The sequence below is a fragment of the Lactuca sativa genome, chromosome 8 (assembly GCF_002870075.4).
Source record: "Lactuca sativa cultivar Salinas chromosome 8, Lsat_Salinas_v11, whole genome shotgun sequence".
In the NCBI taxonomy this organism is placed as follows: domain Eukaryota; kingdom Viridiplantae; phylum Streptophyta; class Magnoliopsida; order Asterales; family Asteraceae; genus Lactuca; species Lactuca sativa.
The window spans coordinates 18,204,385-18,221,779 of NC_056630.2; the positions used below are offsets into that span (position 1 = coordinate 18,204,385).

Sequence of the window (17,395 nt, forward strand, 5' to 3'; positions counted from 1 at the left end):
AACCAGCTTCGCATTGGAGCAAAGGACTAGTGGAAGTTCGCAACATCCAGTATTACTCCTGTAGAGCATACTGCAGTGTCTTGGGAGAGGTTTGTTGGGATGTTCCGAGATGAGTATGTTCCCCCGGTAGAGAGGGAACGTTTGGCCCAGGAGTTTCTGTCACTCAGACAGAATACAAAGTCGGTGACTGAGATTACGAGGATGTTTCACGAGAGGGCGCCGTTCTGCCCTGAGCATGTGTCGACTGAGTAGGCACACATGAGCCCGTATTTGAGCATTCTGAGGAGGGATATTCGAGAGTTCGTGGTGAACTCGTCTGACTGGACATTTGCTGAGCTTCAGGCAAGTGTCAGGAGGAGGGAGAGCAAGTTGGAGACTCAGGCCAGGGAGGATGCGGAGTCTCAGGGGAGAGACCGATGGCTGGTGCAGTCGTAGCCAGCAGCTAAGCGGGCTAAGCCCACTGATTCGAGGTCAGGAGGTCAGAAGGTTCGCGCTTGTGGCAAGTGCGGCAAGAGTCATGAGGGGTCTTGCCAAGCAGGGATTTGCTACAAGTGTAGCAAGGAAGGGCATATGGCAAAGGATTGCCCTAAGGGATTTGCAGTCTATTTTCACTGCAACCAGACCGGCCATCAGAAGGCCGAGTGCTCTCAGCTTGTCCAGGGATCAGCCTAGGGTTCCACTCCTGCTGCTTTGCGTACCACTGATGCTCGGCCGGCGAAGGCTGAGGTTCTGAGGGCTCGTGGGAGAGCTTTTCAGCTAATAGCGAAGGAGGTCCGCGCAACACCTGATGTCGTGGCTGGTACGTATTTCTATATTGTCTATTTTGAGATTTATTATGCTCATTTTGTGCAATATTTAGGTACATTTCTTGTGAGTTCTGTACCTGCTTTGGTGTTATTTGATTCGGGTGCGAGTCGATCTTTCGTGTCTTTAGCTTTTAGTCGTCACATCAGTATCCAACATGAGGCGTTGAGTCGACCTCTAAGGGTTTCTATAGCTAATGAGCATCCGATTTTTGCTACTGATGTATTCCGAGGATGTGTGTTGGAGATTTTTGGTGTCGAGTTTCCGATTGACCTGGTACCGATCGCCATGGATAATGTCGGTGTCATTGTGGGCATGGATTGGTTGAGCCGTTTTAGAGCAGTGATCGACTGTGAACGGCAGTTGGTGACTATATGAGACCCTAGTGGGGGGGTGCTTACAGTGTATGGCGAGGGTATCAGATCTGGGTCAGCCTTCTGCTCTGCTGCCAGGGCGAGGCAGAGTTTGCAGCAGGGTTGTATGGGTTTCTTAGCGTACGTGATGGATACGTAAAATGTTTTAGAGAAGCAGATTTCTATTTCTGAGGTTCAGATAGTGTGCAAGTTTGCTGATGTTTTTCCCGAGGAGTTGCCGGGTGTGCCTCCCGGGAGGCAAGTAGAGTTTCGGATTGATTTGGTTCCGGGAGCGTCACCTATCGCTAAGGGACCTTATCGCCTTGTGCCACCAGAGATGTATGAGTTATCCTCACAGCTTCAGGAGCTGCTGGGGAAGGGATTCATTCGACCGAGTAGCTCGTCCTGGGGATCACCGATCCTTTTTGTCAAGAAAAAGGATGGTTCACACCGGATGTGCATTGATTACTGGGAGTTGAACAAGCTAACGGTCAAGAACCATTATCCACTTCCAAGGATCGGTGATTTATTAGATCAGCTGCAGGGGGCATCTTGGTTTTCCAAGATTGATTTGAGATCTGGATATCACCAGATGAGAGTATGTGAGGAGGATATTCAAAAGACGGCCTTTAGAACTCGTTATGGACATTACGAGTTTGTGGTGATGCCTTTCGGGCTCACCAACACACCAGCGACGTTCATGGATCTCATGAACCGGGTGTACATGCCTATGTTGGATCGGCCGGTGATTGTGTTCATCGATGACATCTTGGTGTTTTCAAGGTCCAGAGAACAACATGAGGAGCATCTGCAAGAGGTTCTTAGGGTATTGAGGTCGGAGGGGCTGTATGCCAAATTCTCCATGTGTGATTTCTGGTTACGAGAGGTTCAGAGCCTAGGGCATCTCGTTAATCAGAATGGGATATTGGTCGATCCGGCCAAGATTGAGGCGGTTATGCGATGGGAGGTGTCGAGGTCCCCATCCGAGATCAGGAGTTTTCTGGGATTAGCCGTCTACTATTGGAGATTTATCAGGGATTTTTCCAAGATTACAGTTCCTCTTACCAGATTGACCCAGAAGGGTGTTACTTTTATTTGGGGTCCCGAGTAGCAGGCCTCATTTGAGATGCTTCGCCAGAGATTGTGCGAAGCCTCGGTGTTAGCCCTTCCTGAGGGAGTGGAAGATTTTGTGGTATACTGCGATGCATCTATATCAGGGATGGGTGCGGTGTTGATGCAGATGGGGAGCATGATAGCATACACATCGAGGCAGTTGAAGCCTCACGAGACGAGATATCCCACTCATGATCTAGAGCTAGGGGCGTTGGTGTTCGCCCTTAAGATCTGGCGCCACTATTTGTATGGGCTCCGGTGTACCATTATTTACGAAATTGTCACTAGGGCTTCAAATCATACTTCTTGGACTTAGGGACCAATTTGCCATGAAATAGAATTATAGGGATGAATTTAGAAGTACCTGAACATCGAGATGTTACAGAGATGCCACTTTAGCATTCAATGAATTTCGAGTTCAATGACCATTGAAATTTTCAATAGGAAACAAGAAGTTTTTAATTCTTAAACATTTACTATAAATTATATATTGTGACATTCTATTGAACTTTGTGGAGTTCAATGCATTGTAGGAAAAAAAATGACAGCGTTGTATGGATTGTAGAAAGAAGATGTGGCAATCTATTGAACTCTATGAAGTTCAATGCATTGTAGATGCCCTAAGCACTAAATTTTATCGCGAGTGACCAATAGTTTCGGCAAAATTGACTATGATTTGATGTAAAAGAATTTTAGCTAAAGGTAGGGGTGAACATGAGTCGGCTTCGGTCGGTTTTGACCTAAACACTATATATAATCGGTTCGGTTCGGTTTCTTTTGGTTTTACCAAATCTAAAAACCGAATCCAAACCAGAATTTTCAGTTTATGAAAAATCTAAATGTAACCTGTCGGTTTATGCTTCGGTTTCCAGGTTTGATTTTACTCATCCTATAAAGGCATACAATATGATATTCGATTGTGGGTTATTTGGATTTTATAGTGATCTTCAACTTTATAGCTATTGCATGCAATGAAAGTAGCCTCTATACCCCTTAGGTGGATGTACAAATGACTACATCGTACACTCTACCTCACCTACCCGGTTCCTATGGAATTTTTTTTGTTTGTTGCGAAAAATAAAAATAAATAAATAAATAAAAATTGTAAATGAGACAACCGAGTTTTAGTTTTTTTGAACGACACACACACACAATTATTTCACCTATGTCCATAGTGGGACTTGAACTCTCGACTTTAAGAAGGAAGGACAATACCAGATACCGCTGAACTAGAAGCTCTTTGATTACAACCAAGTTTTAGCGACTTCTTTTTATCAGAGATACTTATTGCATGTTCAATTACCAACACTTCTTTTTATCAGAGATACTTATTGCATGTTCAATTACCAACCCGGATTATTGGAAATCTCAATTAGATTGCCAACACTTCTCATTTCAACCAAAATGACATAAGCAATTGTCAATAATCATTTAAAAACTTCACCTTTGAATTTCACAAATCCTGTGATTAGATATTTTGTTGTGTACACTAATTAAATTCTCGAAAAAGGTTTCCATTTTTGCCAACAAGAATGCAACCCCTATACATAATTAACAAGACCCAAAAAAATCACTTGATATGTGTTCATACAAAGAGAAACCGCATAAGAAGCTTTACTGACTTAAATTTCTCTCCCTTCTTGTTATGTAGCGGAACAACACGAATTCCAGGTCTCAACTCTGACACAGGCAAACACGTTTGACCAGCAAAGTCAGCTCGGTCTACATCATATTCTTGTACAAGGATCTCAAGTAAAGCTAGCTCTGGCACCCTCAATGGGAATGTGAACTCTTCATTCCATGTCGGTGTCCAATCATCTACAATCACTCTAGTTCTCTTCTTAGACACATCAACCGCCACTCCACGCATATTTATCTGATTCATCCCATTAATTCTACCATTAGATTTTCTCAAGGTACGTAGCTAAGAAAGGTCTAAAGGGTACTCCTTTAATTCTTCTTAGATCAGTAATGGTTTATTTGGTGGCTAGCTATCGATTGATGACTTACCTTTGTGTAGAAATCTGGAGGTGAGTATGCGTCAAAGTGAGTCTGGCTAAAATCCAATCGCCACCCATCGCCCATATATACTTTCACCTGTAAAATCAAAACTTTGTATATGTAGCTAGCGGGTCGAAAAGGGTGACGAAATTTAAGAGAGACAAAACTGTAAATTTGGTCCTTGTGGTTTTCAAAAACCTTTGGATGGGGTCCAAAAAGTTTCCGACTTGCATGGAAGGTCCAAAATCAAGGTTTTTCTGTGTTTTTGGTCCAAAAAAACTTAAAAAGACGATTATACCCTTTTATTTTCTTTTTTGTATTTTTTATAATTATTCTAATGTTATTCTAATTAAAAAATAAAGAAAAAAGGAAAAAAGTATTCCCACCCCACCCAGTTCTCTCTCTCTCTCTCTCTCTCTCTCTCTCTCTCTCTCTTTGTCGAATTCAACTGGGTAAATTAAAAAACCTTTTGAACCCAAGCACCCATAAACACCACCACCACAACCTCCCTGTCGTTCTTGGGGTTGTGTCACCGGGAACCACCCAACTCCACCCCCTTCTTCCTTGGATTACCGATCAACAGTCCCCGCCACCTTATTTCGGCGGTTTCCACCACCATCCTCTTCCTTCCCTCCCTCTCGTTGAGCTCATCGGAAACGAAGCAACAAAAGTAGTCGGAGCAGCCCCTGCCACCATGTCGTCGTTGCTGTGAACCATCGTCGTCTTTAGCTGCTGCTTCCGTCAATCACATCTCCAACCAGCCTCGTCACCCCTTGAGACCCCTGTAAGTCTGATTCTCCACCTCGTTATTATTGTTCTCCTGTTCAATCAATCAAGAGGATTGATTGTTTAGTTAGTTCCTTACCTACGACGTCTAACAGATGAGGGAGGAAGATGATACAGGAGCCCTAATAGTCGATGTATTTTTTTGGGGGGCAATAGAGGTAGTGATAGTCAAAACCCCATTTGGATTTGGAAGATAGAAGGAGAAAGGTCAGAGGGAAGGAAGCAAAATCGGGTCACCCACAAGTATCTGAATGGAGGACCATTGATGAGTCTATATGGACTTGGGGGAAATCGAAACGGGATCAAATTGCAGCAAGGTTTTTCTTCAATCTTATTTGCAGATGCATAATGACGAAGAAGAAGAATGGTAGAGTCAAAAGAGCGGGTGTGATGGAGAGTACAGGGTTGGGTGGGTGTTTTAAGAGAGAGAGAGAGAGAGAGAGAGAGAGAGAGAGAGAGAGAGAGAGAGAGAGATTTTAGTTTTTTTTTTGTTTTTAATTATTTAAATGTCAAAATAAATAAAGAAAATAGAAAAAGAAATGAAAAGGGTAAAATCGTCTTTTCAAATGTATTAGGGACCAAAAATCCAGAAAAACCTTGATTTTGGACCTTCCATGCAAGTCGGAAACTTTTTGGACCCCATCCAAAGATTTTTGAAAACCACAAGGACCAAATTTGCAGTTTTGTCTTTAAGAGAACATATAGAATGGTTTATTCGACCTTTAGAGTTGTCTTCACTGGTAGTGTTGCCTTGGGATCAAATACTTCGCCATTAGGACCCTTCTGCATAAGAAAATCAGGCTTTCGAACATAACCACACCCTCCATTCGCTCTAAACATCCCATGCATCATCCAAAGCGATCTTCCGTAACCCTAATTACAAAAAAAGTTAGCATCAGGTTGGTTTAAAAACAAAAAAGGTAAAGATTCAAAACATTCCACTTCAAAAGTCACCTGCATATTGAAGGCGACCATTTGAGCTCCATGCATCCATGCAGTAAGTGGTCTAAAGTTCGTTGAGGTAACCCGTGTTCCCTTTGGGAACACCCGAAGGATATACTTTTGCGTGAATCTAAGATGCATATGAACCTTTCTTTAGTTTGATCATTGATGTTACTTTTTTGACGTAAAAAGAAAAGACAGCTTACTGATTTACCTGACTATGTCAGCTCCATAAAGACTGGCAGCTCTTTGAAGGGCTTGTTCGCTCACACTAAGACGCTTAGCTTTCCCAGGTTCATCCATTAACGCTTTTCTTGTTCCTTTTTTAGGCTTAGAGGCATGAATTGCGATGAGGTGTTTGTACTCGAGAGCTGTTTGATGCCCTGATTTTTCATCTTCATTATCATCGTCTTCATAATCAACACCAAGGATGTCGGACATCCTATGAGTGCTAGAGCTTGCACTGCATCTGTCGCTGCTTGGACAGAAATATGATCTGTCACTTATACTGTATGTGTCATCATCGTCATCATCACTGTTACTCTGCTATAAACAAACAAAATTGAATCTTTATTCATCGAAGTCAGTTAAAAAATATAAATGAAAAGATTAGATTTCATGTAATTAGCTCACTCTAAGATCTTCCCACTCATCATCAGATGAATCTTTATCCACGGATGAACGTCTTTTGTGCGCGTTCTTGGATGGAAGGTATTCTTTGGGGGGTTTTGTTGAAAGAATAATATGATATTTTAATTCATCGGGTGAAGGGAATTCATCTTTGTCGCTCGGGTGTGGGAAGTATAGCATATCCCCAAAAGTGCTTGTGACCATCTATAAATTAATCCATAAGTCAATGAGATAGAGAATTTCATAGCATCAAAGGGCTAGAAATTACTATGATTATAGCTAGGAGTTAATAACTAACCTCTGCAACCTTAGCTTGAAGACTCGGCGTAAGATGATCCTCTAAAGTGATAATAACAGGATACGGAGATTGTACAAAAGCATGCTCTTTGATAGACTTTAGACATTTGAGAAGTGTTACTGGAGTTGTCAACGTCCTATTTTAGTTACAAAAATCAGATATGAGTTGTCAAATAAAAAGCTTGTCAACGTACGTATGCATGCATGCATACCTGCCATGAAGTACATGTATTCCATCTCTTGCATTATTTGGCCATAAATCAAGTTCTATTCCCCGAACACCTCTTTGAAGAGCCCTTATGATTGGCACTTCGCTAGAATCGCTGCTGAGTTGATTTCCGGTGAGATATGAGTTGTGACCGGTGTATATAAAATAATGTTGCAATGGAGCGGTCATATCCTGATGTACCTGAGATCATAAAACTTGTTAAAGAACATGAAAAGAAAAAAGCTACAAAATTTTACACAATCGTAAATCTTCACCAAGAAAATGCATGCAATTATAATGTTGCGACGAGCATTTGGGAAAGAAAACAAACACCCACCTGAGTTTTTAGGGGCCCGTTGATTTCATCTAATAGATAATGAAAAAAATCATTGACAGTGAAAGCGTAGCGAGTCAAATGGGAGGTTGACAAATCGAGCACCCGATCCATAATCTGCTGCGCATCCTCAATCGTGATCCCTTCTTCTCCCTGGAACTCCGTCAAGAACAGTAAAAATTTATCCGGCAACATCTCCGACCCATCCGTGGAATACAATCTGAAGACCTCTATTACGTCTTGCGGTGGACCCAGGTCGCTAATCTTGAACTTCCGATTAAAACATCCAAACATTTTGTAATAGTTATAGTTTCCAATGCCATTTTTTCTTCTTCGATCTCTTTTATCCTCATCCTGCTGGTACATGTGTGGGTTTGAATGTATGTATAAATCTTGTTATTACAGCAGAATCTTTCGTGGGATTATGTGAATTATGAGAGACGAATGTGAAAAAAGTTTGAACAAGTGATTTGGGGAGATTTTGTTTGAAATGTGAGCCGAAGGGAAACAGAAAGTGACGCGGAGGAGATCGTTGAGGAAAGAGAATGCTGATCGTAGGGAGTGGTTCTACAATTTTGGGATTTTTTGAGGTTCGATTATTTGTTTGTTTTGTTTTTAATTATCGATCATTAAGTTATTGTTTTGATTTTAGTAATTGGATTATGGTAAATTGGAATCTCATATGTCCACACTTGCCATTTCTTTCTAGCAAGCTCTTTCATGCATGTGATTACCTGAAAATAAAAATTGTTAGTAAATTAGAAAATTGTATTAGCATGTTGGATAATTGTTCTTTAGCATGACATAAAAAATCTATTATTATCTCTTTAGTTGCATTTGTTTACTATGTTGTATTGAATGTTTTAATTTGTTTCATGCATTATGTCACACTCACATTCCTAATACGTTTCTTTATATATTTTCCACCATCAAATTTTTAAGATATATATTCAGTCATGCATTAGTTTACGTTTCAAAATAATTTTTACAGAGATGAAAGATTCCAACATATAAAACAACATAAATACCGTATTACATAGATATGAGATATACCAACAACTCCCTTATAGATAGATGCTAGATGAGGTTAGAGAATAACATCTTAAGCCACATGCTATAACATAAGATAAATATGAAGACATTAGTTTACTCTCTAAAAAGCCATTATGGAAATAATGGTTACCTAACATATATAGAGATATTATGATGAGATACACTAACAAAAACATCAATCATATAACTTAAGTATATGCTTATTTCGTTTCTTATGCAATATCCTACAAAGTTTCTTATGCAATATCCTACAAATACATACACTTGTCAATTTGTTATATATAAAAGCTTAACAAATGAATGTGTTTAACCAATAATCATACTCCACTACTAAGAGAATTAAGGATTAATAAAGAATCATCGCTAAACCCAAGGCTAGTCTATTAGTTTCTCATGTCCTGGACGAGATTATAAAATAATGCCCGAAAATAATTATTTTTATTATTTATTACTTTAATTTATGTCATCAATTCTTTTTTTTTTTAAACAGCAAAGCATTATTAATATTACAAAAAACGTTGCACGTTAATGGTTACCCCAACATATATAGAGACATTGTGATGAGATACACTAACAAAAACATCAATTATATAACTTAAATATTCCATATGGTTATTTCGTTTCTTATGCAATATCCTACAGAAGCATACACTTGTCAATTTGTTATATATAAAAGCTTAACAAATGAATGTGTTTAAGCAATAGTCATACATGCACCACTATTAAGAGAATTAAGAATGAATAAAGAATCATCGCTAAACCCTGATTCAAACATGATAAAAAAATCGGTCAAATTTGTATCCTAAGGAAATCTCACTTTCCATATAATAAACATAAAAAGTCCATACAAGTCTTGAAAATCACACCCATTTCTAATTGGGATCCCCTTGGTGGTAAAGTTTACTAGATATATATCAAATATATATCATACTTGTGATGTTATCAACTAAGACACTCAACTTTCAACCAATCTAGATACACATCTTATACATGTATCATCTATATGCCTTCTCATGGTTAACATGAATGAAATGTATTATAATCCCCTTCTGAAACTCATCAACCAACTTTTAATGTCATTACAAAGGGTCTTCGCTACCCTTTGATTACTTTTATAAAATGTTAAAGGTCAGACCTCTTGAAACATCAGTTCGTCTTTATGTTTTTCTCTTTCTTCTTGGACCCTTCAAGGTTACACGTTTCTTTAAACATGTAAACTTGGAGCATAATCCTTGCACTCTTCTATTTGCTCTCATAATTCCACATTTTTTGTTAAAATTTTCTCATATTTACAACCCGTTTTCTAAAACAAAACTTGTATACTTTTCATTTACATACCATATTACATCATTGGGAACTTATTTATTTTTAGGATGTGTCTAATAGTTGGCTAACCTACGACCAAAAAGATCTAGTCAACCATTATTCCTCCTTTCCTCATGACTAAATTAATGTTAGTTTATTAGTTTCTTATGTCTTGGACGAAATCATAAAATTATGCCCGAAATAATTATTTTTATTATTTATTACTTTAATTTATTACACCAATTTTTTTAGTAGCGAAAACATTATTAATATTATAAAAAACGCTACATATATGCTAGAAATTAGTACAGTTACTAAAAACAAAAAAATGTTAACTACACCATATTACAACATCAATATACATTAAATGACTTTGACATATTGAGCAAGTAAGAAACTAGAACCACCATAGAACTTAGATTTTGGATGGAGAATACTTTAAATATTTTCATGGGCAATAATAATATACTTTGATGACATCCCACTAATAGCATTGAACTTTCATGCGTGAAACTAGCCTAACAATAGCTTAGATGAACAACACCACCGATGACTTTAACGATTAACTTCAAAATCCAAATCATCTTGCTAATCTCTATTACTAAATGAACTTTAACCCGACTATACAAAATAGCAATCAACTTTTACCAATTTCAATTCCAAGTACATCACATCAATTTCTAGCATCCAAATCACTTCAGTATGCCTCGTGAATCATAGAAACATAACACAAAAGTTTTGAAAGGAATTATATAAGACTAGAAATTTATATATGAAGCTAACCATAGAAAGTTAGAAGTTTTAACTGAAGCAAACCACAAAGCTCAAACCTAAAGAAACATATTTCTAATGCAAATAGAGAAAAAAAATTAGGCATGGTCGAACTCCAGCAAGCCTTTGTACTATTATCATCTTCCAACAACCAACAAGTAACAATCAAACTTCTGAAACAAACAACAACTAAACTCACCCAAGACAGAAACTGGACACAAATCAAAAATTAGAATGAGAAAAAGGAAATTGAAATAGGAGTCGAACTCACCCAATTGAGAAATCAAACACAAATAAGAAATTAGAATGAGAAAAAGGAAACAAAATAGAAGTCGAAACCTAATTTAGAAATTGAAAACCTCAAAAATATCAAGTCTTTCGGTGTTTCATGTTTTCTTTAGAATAAAAAAAAATCAAACTCAGAATATATACAAGGAAAGGTAAGCAATCTAACTCGAAGTTAACCACCACAAACATTGGACAATGAGCACAAATTGGGTCTCCAAATCTCCATTGGTGATGTGGTAGGTTTAAGAGAGAATTAGGTAAACTAGATGAGAATGAAATAAAAATCAGATTAGAGGGATAAAAACATACTCAGTCAATTAGAGCCTCAATATCTACAGCTTATGTTTTTCTAGACGATCTGTAACGTCCCCAAAATATAGATTAAAAATTTTCATTTTTACATAAATCAAACCAACCACAATCCATTTCATAAAAAGAGTATCATAGTTTTAAATGTAGTTTTCAAAACAAGACATTAGAGTATCATAAAATGATAGTGCGAAAATTCTAGTGATGCGGTGAAATCATGTCGTGCTCTTCCATGTTTTGATAAAATACATGCAACATTTAAACTTAAAACCGTAAGCATAAAGCTTAGTGAGTTCTCCAAGATACCGCATACCAATACGGGCCCTACCCAACGTACATAACAGGCACCGCCCAAAATTAATGAATACCCCTACCCAATATACATCACGAGCACCGCCAACTTGCATAATGGGCCCCACCTAACTTGCATAACAGACCCTGCCCAACATACATGCAAGAGTCACAAAGACAATCTAGCATTCTACATAGTATAGTGAAAAGACTTACCTGAACTACTCAACAGAAGCTAAACCGCTACCTCAACAAAAAAAATAGCTACCAAGCTATCCAATTCCAAACCGAGACCATTCATTAGCAAAATATTCGATTCTTCCAAAGTTTGATCAAAAGTCAAACTGGTCAAAAAGATAACAGTCAAAGTCAACTTAGTGGGTCACCACACCATGGTCAACTACTGGCCATGTCATGGATGACAAATGACAAAACAGTCGCAATGAGCCTCGTTAACGTTGTAAGACTTCCTTAGCCACGCCATGGTTTCAGTCTGAAAGACTTTTCTTTGTTAAGAGCTTAATCCATAAAGATCAAGCCTCATTTCATTATATTTGGTTCCTAATAGCTTCATAACGGGTGGTTTCAGTTCGAATGACTTTTCTTTATTAAGAGCTTAATCCATAAAGACCAAGGTTCATTACATTATATCTAGTTCCTAATAGCTTCATAATGGGTGGTTTCAGTATGAATGACTTTTCTTTATTAAGAGCTTAATTCTGTAAAGACCAAGGCTAATTAGATCATATTTGGTTCCTAATAGCTTCATAATGGATAAAGTTTCCAACTTTATCCATTAGGATGGTACAAACAACCAAGATCTAGACTTTAAGTCTCAAAGGGACCAAAAATGCATCTTTCTCAACTTAATCCATTGAGTCCAATTCTCCAACTTTCATATCTAAATCTACATGATGTTTAGATGGATAAAGTTTCCAACTTTATCCATAATAATGCCAAAAACTTTCAAGATCTAAAACCCTAATTTATGAAATGTCCAAAAACCCACCTTCTTTATTCATAAAGTAATGAGAGTTCTTGCATACACTCTTTACTCCACCAAATCACTAGATCATAACTTTAAACATGAACTAAAGCTCATGGAGTTCTTAAAACTCCATGGAACAGGTCACAAGGGACTAAAACTAAAAAAAAAAGCACCAAAACACCAAATACTCATAGATCTAATGATGAAACACAATAAAGCAAGGATCTTTGCAACTCACAAGGGTCTAAAAGGTTAATGGAGGTTGAATACTTCAAATACATAGCTTCAAGGACTAATGTTTCTTGCTCTTCTTCCATCTATAGCACAATACCACCAAAGGAAAGTACCAAATGGACATTAAGAGAGTACCAAATGGATTTAGGAGAGTGGATGACTTCCAAAAACTTCAATGGATGCTAGGGTTTCATTAAAGGTGTTCTAGAGGAGATCAAGGGCTTAAATAAGTTAACCAACATTATCATCATCCAATAAGATCTAAAGTCTATTACCTTAAAGCCGAAGGGTTATATTCAATCAAATTACGGTCCCCTATCCCAAAATCATAAACCCCCGAAACTGGTTGTAACACGATTAAGAGATTTTGAGATTACGTTTCTCAAGATGCATCATTTATTTGGCACCCATACTCTCAGATGTCGTCGATAGTTTCCTCCCAAACATGAGACGTTGGCGCGTCAATATTGGACCATTTATATACACTATTACTTATTGGATTGAAATTATACCCCTAATTGTTTTGATGTCCCGGGCTTTAGCCCAACTCACCCATGTATTAGGACAAGGCTAGTTAAACCATTTGAATTCTCTTAGTGAGAAATCAACAACAATTACTTTCCATTTAAATGCATGTCTCATTGATTCATTATGTGATGAGTATCTTGGATTTTAGAAATAAATATTATGTTGCTCATTAGAGCTTTTCAAAATAGTTTAATGAGAAAGTTGAATGATATGAAATGGTTGGTTGACATTCGGTTCATTAAAATCAACTATAGTGGATTGCCGCCTATTGGATACAAAGTCCAATGGTCAATGAATTCTACAATGAGAAAATATATAATAAATGATTTCTGAACTTTTGTAAAGTTCAATACAATATAGGAAAAATGGTAGAGTTGTTTGTAAATTAGAATGATTATGTGACAATCCATTCAACTATATAAAGTTCAATGCATCGTGGATCACCTTTATTCAAATATGTGGCACCAAAACCGTTTTTATGATGTAGCACATTATCTCCCTTGCTAATAGTATGTCGGTTGGAATAAACATTCACAAAGGTATTTTTTTTGTTAATTAGTTATATCTTTTACTTTTCCTTTCCTAGTTATGGGTTAGTAGTGAAATTTACCTGATTATGTATGTTATACTAAATAGGATTTTTTTTAGCAATTCGATTGTTGCCATTATAAGATACTAGATAATGACCCTCGTAAAATGTGAGGGAATGCATTACAAATAAACCTATAAAGGTATACAAAATATTGCACAATAATTATAAATAAAATTAAGGTTATTGGTATTACTAAAATGTGTAGAAAATACATTGATATTGGTAAATATCTATAATCATTGAATGACCTTTTTGAAGACAATGTTCTTTGTTTTATTAGTTGAACGACCTTCATCGTCACATATAAGTACCTTCGAACTTTTTTTACTTGTGACACGGGAAACAACTAAGTATAACTGAGCATGAGTGAAGACAAGTCTATGCAAGTATAATCCAACATTTGATAATGACTGTCCTTGAATTTTCTTAATGGTCATAGTAAAACAAATAGCTACATGGAATTGCCTCCGCTGAAAAAGAAATAGATTTTTTTATCAGACAGGGTTAACTTCATGCGAGATATATAAGTAGTCTCGTTGAAGAATCTACCAGATATGATTTGGGCTTCAATGACATGTCTTCCAAGCCTTACAATCTATAATCTAGTACCATTATATAGTCCTTTGGTTTGGTCGATATTACGAAGTAACATGACCATAACACATTTTTTAGTGTAAGTTTATGGTTGAGAATTCCAGAAGCCTTAAAACCATTCAAAACATCTGGAGGGTATACTGATTCCTCAAAAGAATCTTGTGCCTCAGTCTCACATAAAGAATCTAAACTCATATACATTTTCCATTCATGTTTCATCAATTCTAACATGTAGTCGTTGATAGCATCGACTTCTTCATTTATAGGGACCAAAATAGCTTTATCTTCAAAATACGATGGGTAATCAAGATGGTTCTCAAAGGATGAATAAATGGTGGATATAATTAAATGAATATGCATGGTCACCCGTAGAGCGAACAATAATGTCTTCTGGAAATTCAACTTCAACTTCACCATCATTAGGGCCACTGATAGTGCCTTCACCAATTTTAAGAATCTATTTAGCAAATGTTTTTGTCTCTTTTAAATCATTTCTTGGACAACCAACCCGAAGCCTTATGTTTATAGTCAAACGTAAAACTATACATTCACACCATAATCTAAATGAATGCAATGAAGCCTGGACAATATCCAAATGGTTTCCTCTTTGTACTACTAGAAAAATTTGTTGACATTCACCTCCAAATACAATGGTATTGCCTCTAAAAGGTTTATTCTTGTCCAATGAAAGGATAATGTCTCTAAGTATCCTATCAAATGTTTTGAAACAATGTCAGTGCATCATCCGAGCTTCATCCCATATGACAAGTCTATATTTATTCAATTAGGCGGATACGTCATTATCTGGCGTAATAGAACAAAACAAATCCTCATTCAAGTTAATTGGTATATGAAATCTTGAATGTAATGTCCTACCACCGGACAACAAGAGTGTTGTAATTCTGCTTGAAGCAACGTTGATAACAATTTCACATTTGGATCAAATAGCAACAGAACTTCCACCGAATGAATTGAATAGAAAGATGACTGTGAAAATGTATTATAATCATGTTTCATAAGTGAAGATATCATTAACTCCGTATAATATTTTCTAGCAAAATATTAATTTATTTTATATAAGTAATTAGACACAAACATTAATACATCAAATGCATAAGACAATCATTGCATGAGAAAGTCATTGTAAGTTCATGAACACATCATCTATCAATCATCCAATATTAATAAAAACAAGAAGTTCATAATCGATCAAAACCACGACATGTCCACTGTATTCCACTATCATATTGTTGGAAATTTGCTATTTTTTTCTTGAGCTTGGATATTTTCATTGGCGGGCTATATTGCTCAATAAAATCTTCGTGTAGATTTGTCCTAGTAGTGATTGTTCTGGGTGCAAGGGATTATAGCCAAAGTTTTGCATCTCCCGTTAAGGTTATTGGAAGCATTCTTAGTAATAATGCTTCTCGTTAAACATTAGAGACATTAAAGTATTTTGCAATGTCCTTGACCTCGTCGAGGTGATTAAATGCGTCTTAATAATCTTTTCCAGAAAATGGAATGTCCTTGAGCATCCTTATTATATAGCCTTTGAGCTCAAGTTTGGTTTCAACTGGAAATTCTAGGGGAGCCAGTCTTGATCCTTGATCGTTGTGCACTTGCTTCTTGTATGCGACCATCCTCATGCGCACGATATCCGTCATCTTGAAATATAACCGTAATAAATAGAAAACCAACGCGTAAAAAGGAACAAAAAATAATAAACTAAATTGTTAGGTCGTCAACCACATCGTGGTGATAAATCGCCACGTCGTTGTTACGCTATAAAAACAAAATTCAAAAACTAATTTTTTTTTAACTTTATGTGAAATAAATCTCACAGAAAAGACTGAAAACAAATAACAGAGAATAATTAACTAAAATTTGAACCATTCTTTGGCAACGGTGCCAAAAATCTTGATAGATATTTATGTATTAAGTAAAAAAAACCAACTAATCTAAACTAGCTAATACGCGATAGGCAGAGTACCTAATCGAATAGCATGATAGTTTAGGTAAGTAGGGTATCGAACACAAGGAATGAAAATATCAGCTAAATACTACTAAGTGTTAACTAATTCAAAAAACTTATTAAAAAGGGGGGGGGGGGGGGGGGATTCCAGTTTTGCAAGTCTAGAAACTTAAAACTATTATTACTAAGAGCAACTAAACTAAGAAGCAATTCAAATTAAGAATTAAGACTAGATATTAAAGAGAACTTTGTTAAGATTCGATTCACAATACTCCTATGGTTAATTTCTTGGATTAGTGCAATGGATTATGTCGATTGTTGTTATCGATGCCTAAGTTGACTAAACTTTATGGTCAAAAGAATAATCCTTTAGTCAACTAATTCATGAAACATCCCAAAAACACTGTCCAAAAATTTCATGTTTAAATCACTAATAAAAACATAAATACCATCACCATAGTATAAAACCATAAACTATGTATCTCAAATATCATAAAATTTGTCAACATATCACAAGCTCATGTAAATTATCAGAGTAAACTCCTAGGCTAAGAAAATTATGGTGCGTGCTATGCGATCATCCCGATCCCTTTTCTTTAATAGCTGAAGCACCTAAAACCAAAACTGAAACTGTAACCACGAAGCTTAGTGACCTCCCTCCAAACTACCACATACCATATACATGACATATCACATATAAAACAACTATGGGACAACGCCCAGCTGCATCGGGACGAACCCGACATCAGACTCCTGTCCGGCATAGGGCTCACCCCAGCATCCGACCGCACCGGGTATCGGGCTCACCCCGGCATCGGGCATGCCCGACATCGGACTTACCCCGACACATACACATCATAACTGTAACATCCCAAAATTGAGACCTAAATTATTTTTTTTTATTTTTAGAGTATATTACTTGTAAAAACAGTTAACGGAAAACAACATTGATATCATTTGAACATAAAGTCACAAATCACAAGTCTCAAAACCCTATGATCA

At 36.8% G+C, this 17,395-nt stretch overlaps 1 protein-coding gene across 3 annotated transcripts; it reads right to left on the minus strand.

The window, feature by feature from the left end:
* Nucleotides 1–3,732: 3,732 nt before the first annotated feature.
* LOC111919712 (phosphoinositide phospholipase C 6) lies at nucleotides 3,733–7,789 on the minus strand. Of its 3 annotated transcripts, XM_023915294.2 has the most exons (10): nucleotides 7,472–7,789; nucleotides 7,139–7,335; nucleotides 6,928–7,063; nucleotides 6,633–6,833; nucleotides 6,509–6,542; nucleotides 6,214–6,409; nucleotides 6,012–6,129; nucleotides 5,778–5,930; nucleotides 4,281–4,367; nucleotides 3,733–4,146 (listed from the first exon to the last, which is right to left on the minus strand). In XM_023915294.2, the coding sequence occupies exons 1-10, from the start codon at nucleotides 7,760–7,762 to the stop codon at nucleotides 3,856–3,858; spliced, it is 1,704 nt and encodes a 567-aa protein (XP_023771062.1). In that variant the 5' UTR covers nucleotides 7,763–7,789; the 3' UTR covers nucleotides 3,733–3,855. The 3 variants fall into 3 exon arrangements, with proteins under 3 accessions (XP_023771062.1, XP_042753716.2, XP_042753715.2); XM_042897782.2 differs by lacking the exon at nucleotides 6,509–6,542 and having other exon boundaries at nucleotides 6,214–6,441; nucleotides 6,649–6,833; nucleotides 7,466–7,669; XM_042897781.2 differs by lacking the exon at nucleotides 6,509–6,542 and having other exon boundaries at nucleotides 6,214–6,447; nucleotides 6,625–6,833; nucleotides 7,466–7,669.
* Between the last annotated feature and the right edge of the window lie 9,606 nt (nucleotides 7,790–17,395).

What these genes read in the sequence shown, in the direction of transcription:
- LOC111919712 (XM_023915294.2), bottom strand. Translation starts at nt 7,762, where the DNA reads ATGTTTGGATGTTTTAATCGGAAGTTCAAGATTAGCGACCTGGGTCCA. An exon ending in ATACATGTACTTCATGGCAG is followed by an intron (nt 7,064 to 7,138) that starts GTATGCATGCAT and finishes TAACTAAAATAG; the next exon opens with GACGTTGACAACTCCAGTAA. An exon ending in TTCAAGCTAAGGTTGCAGAG is followed by an intron (nt 6,834 to 6,927) that starts GTTAGTTATTAA and finishes ATTAATTTATAG; the next exon opens with ATGGTCACAAGCACTTTTGG.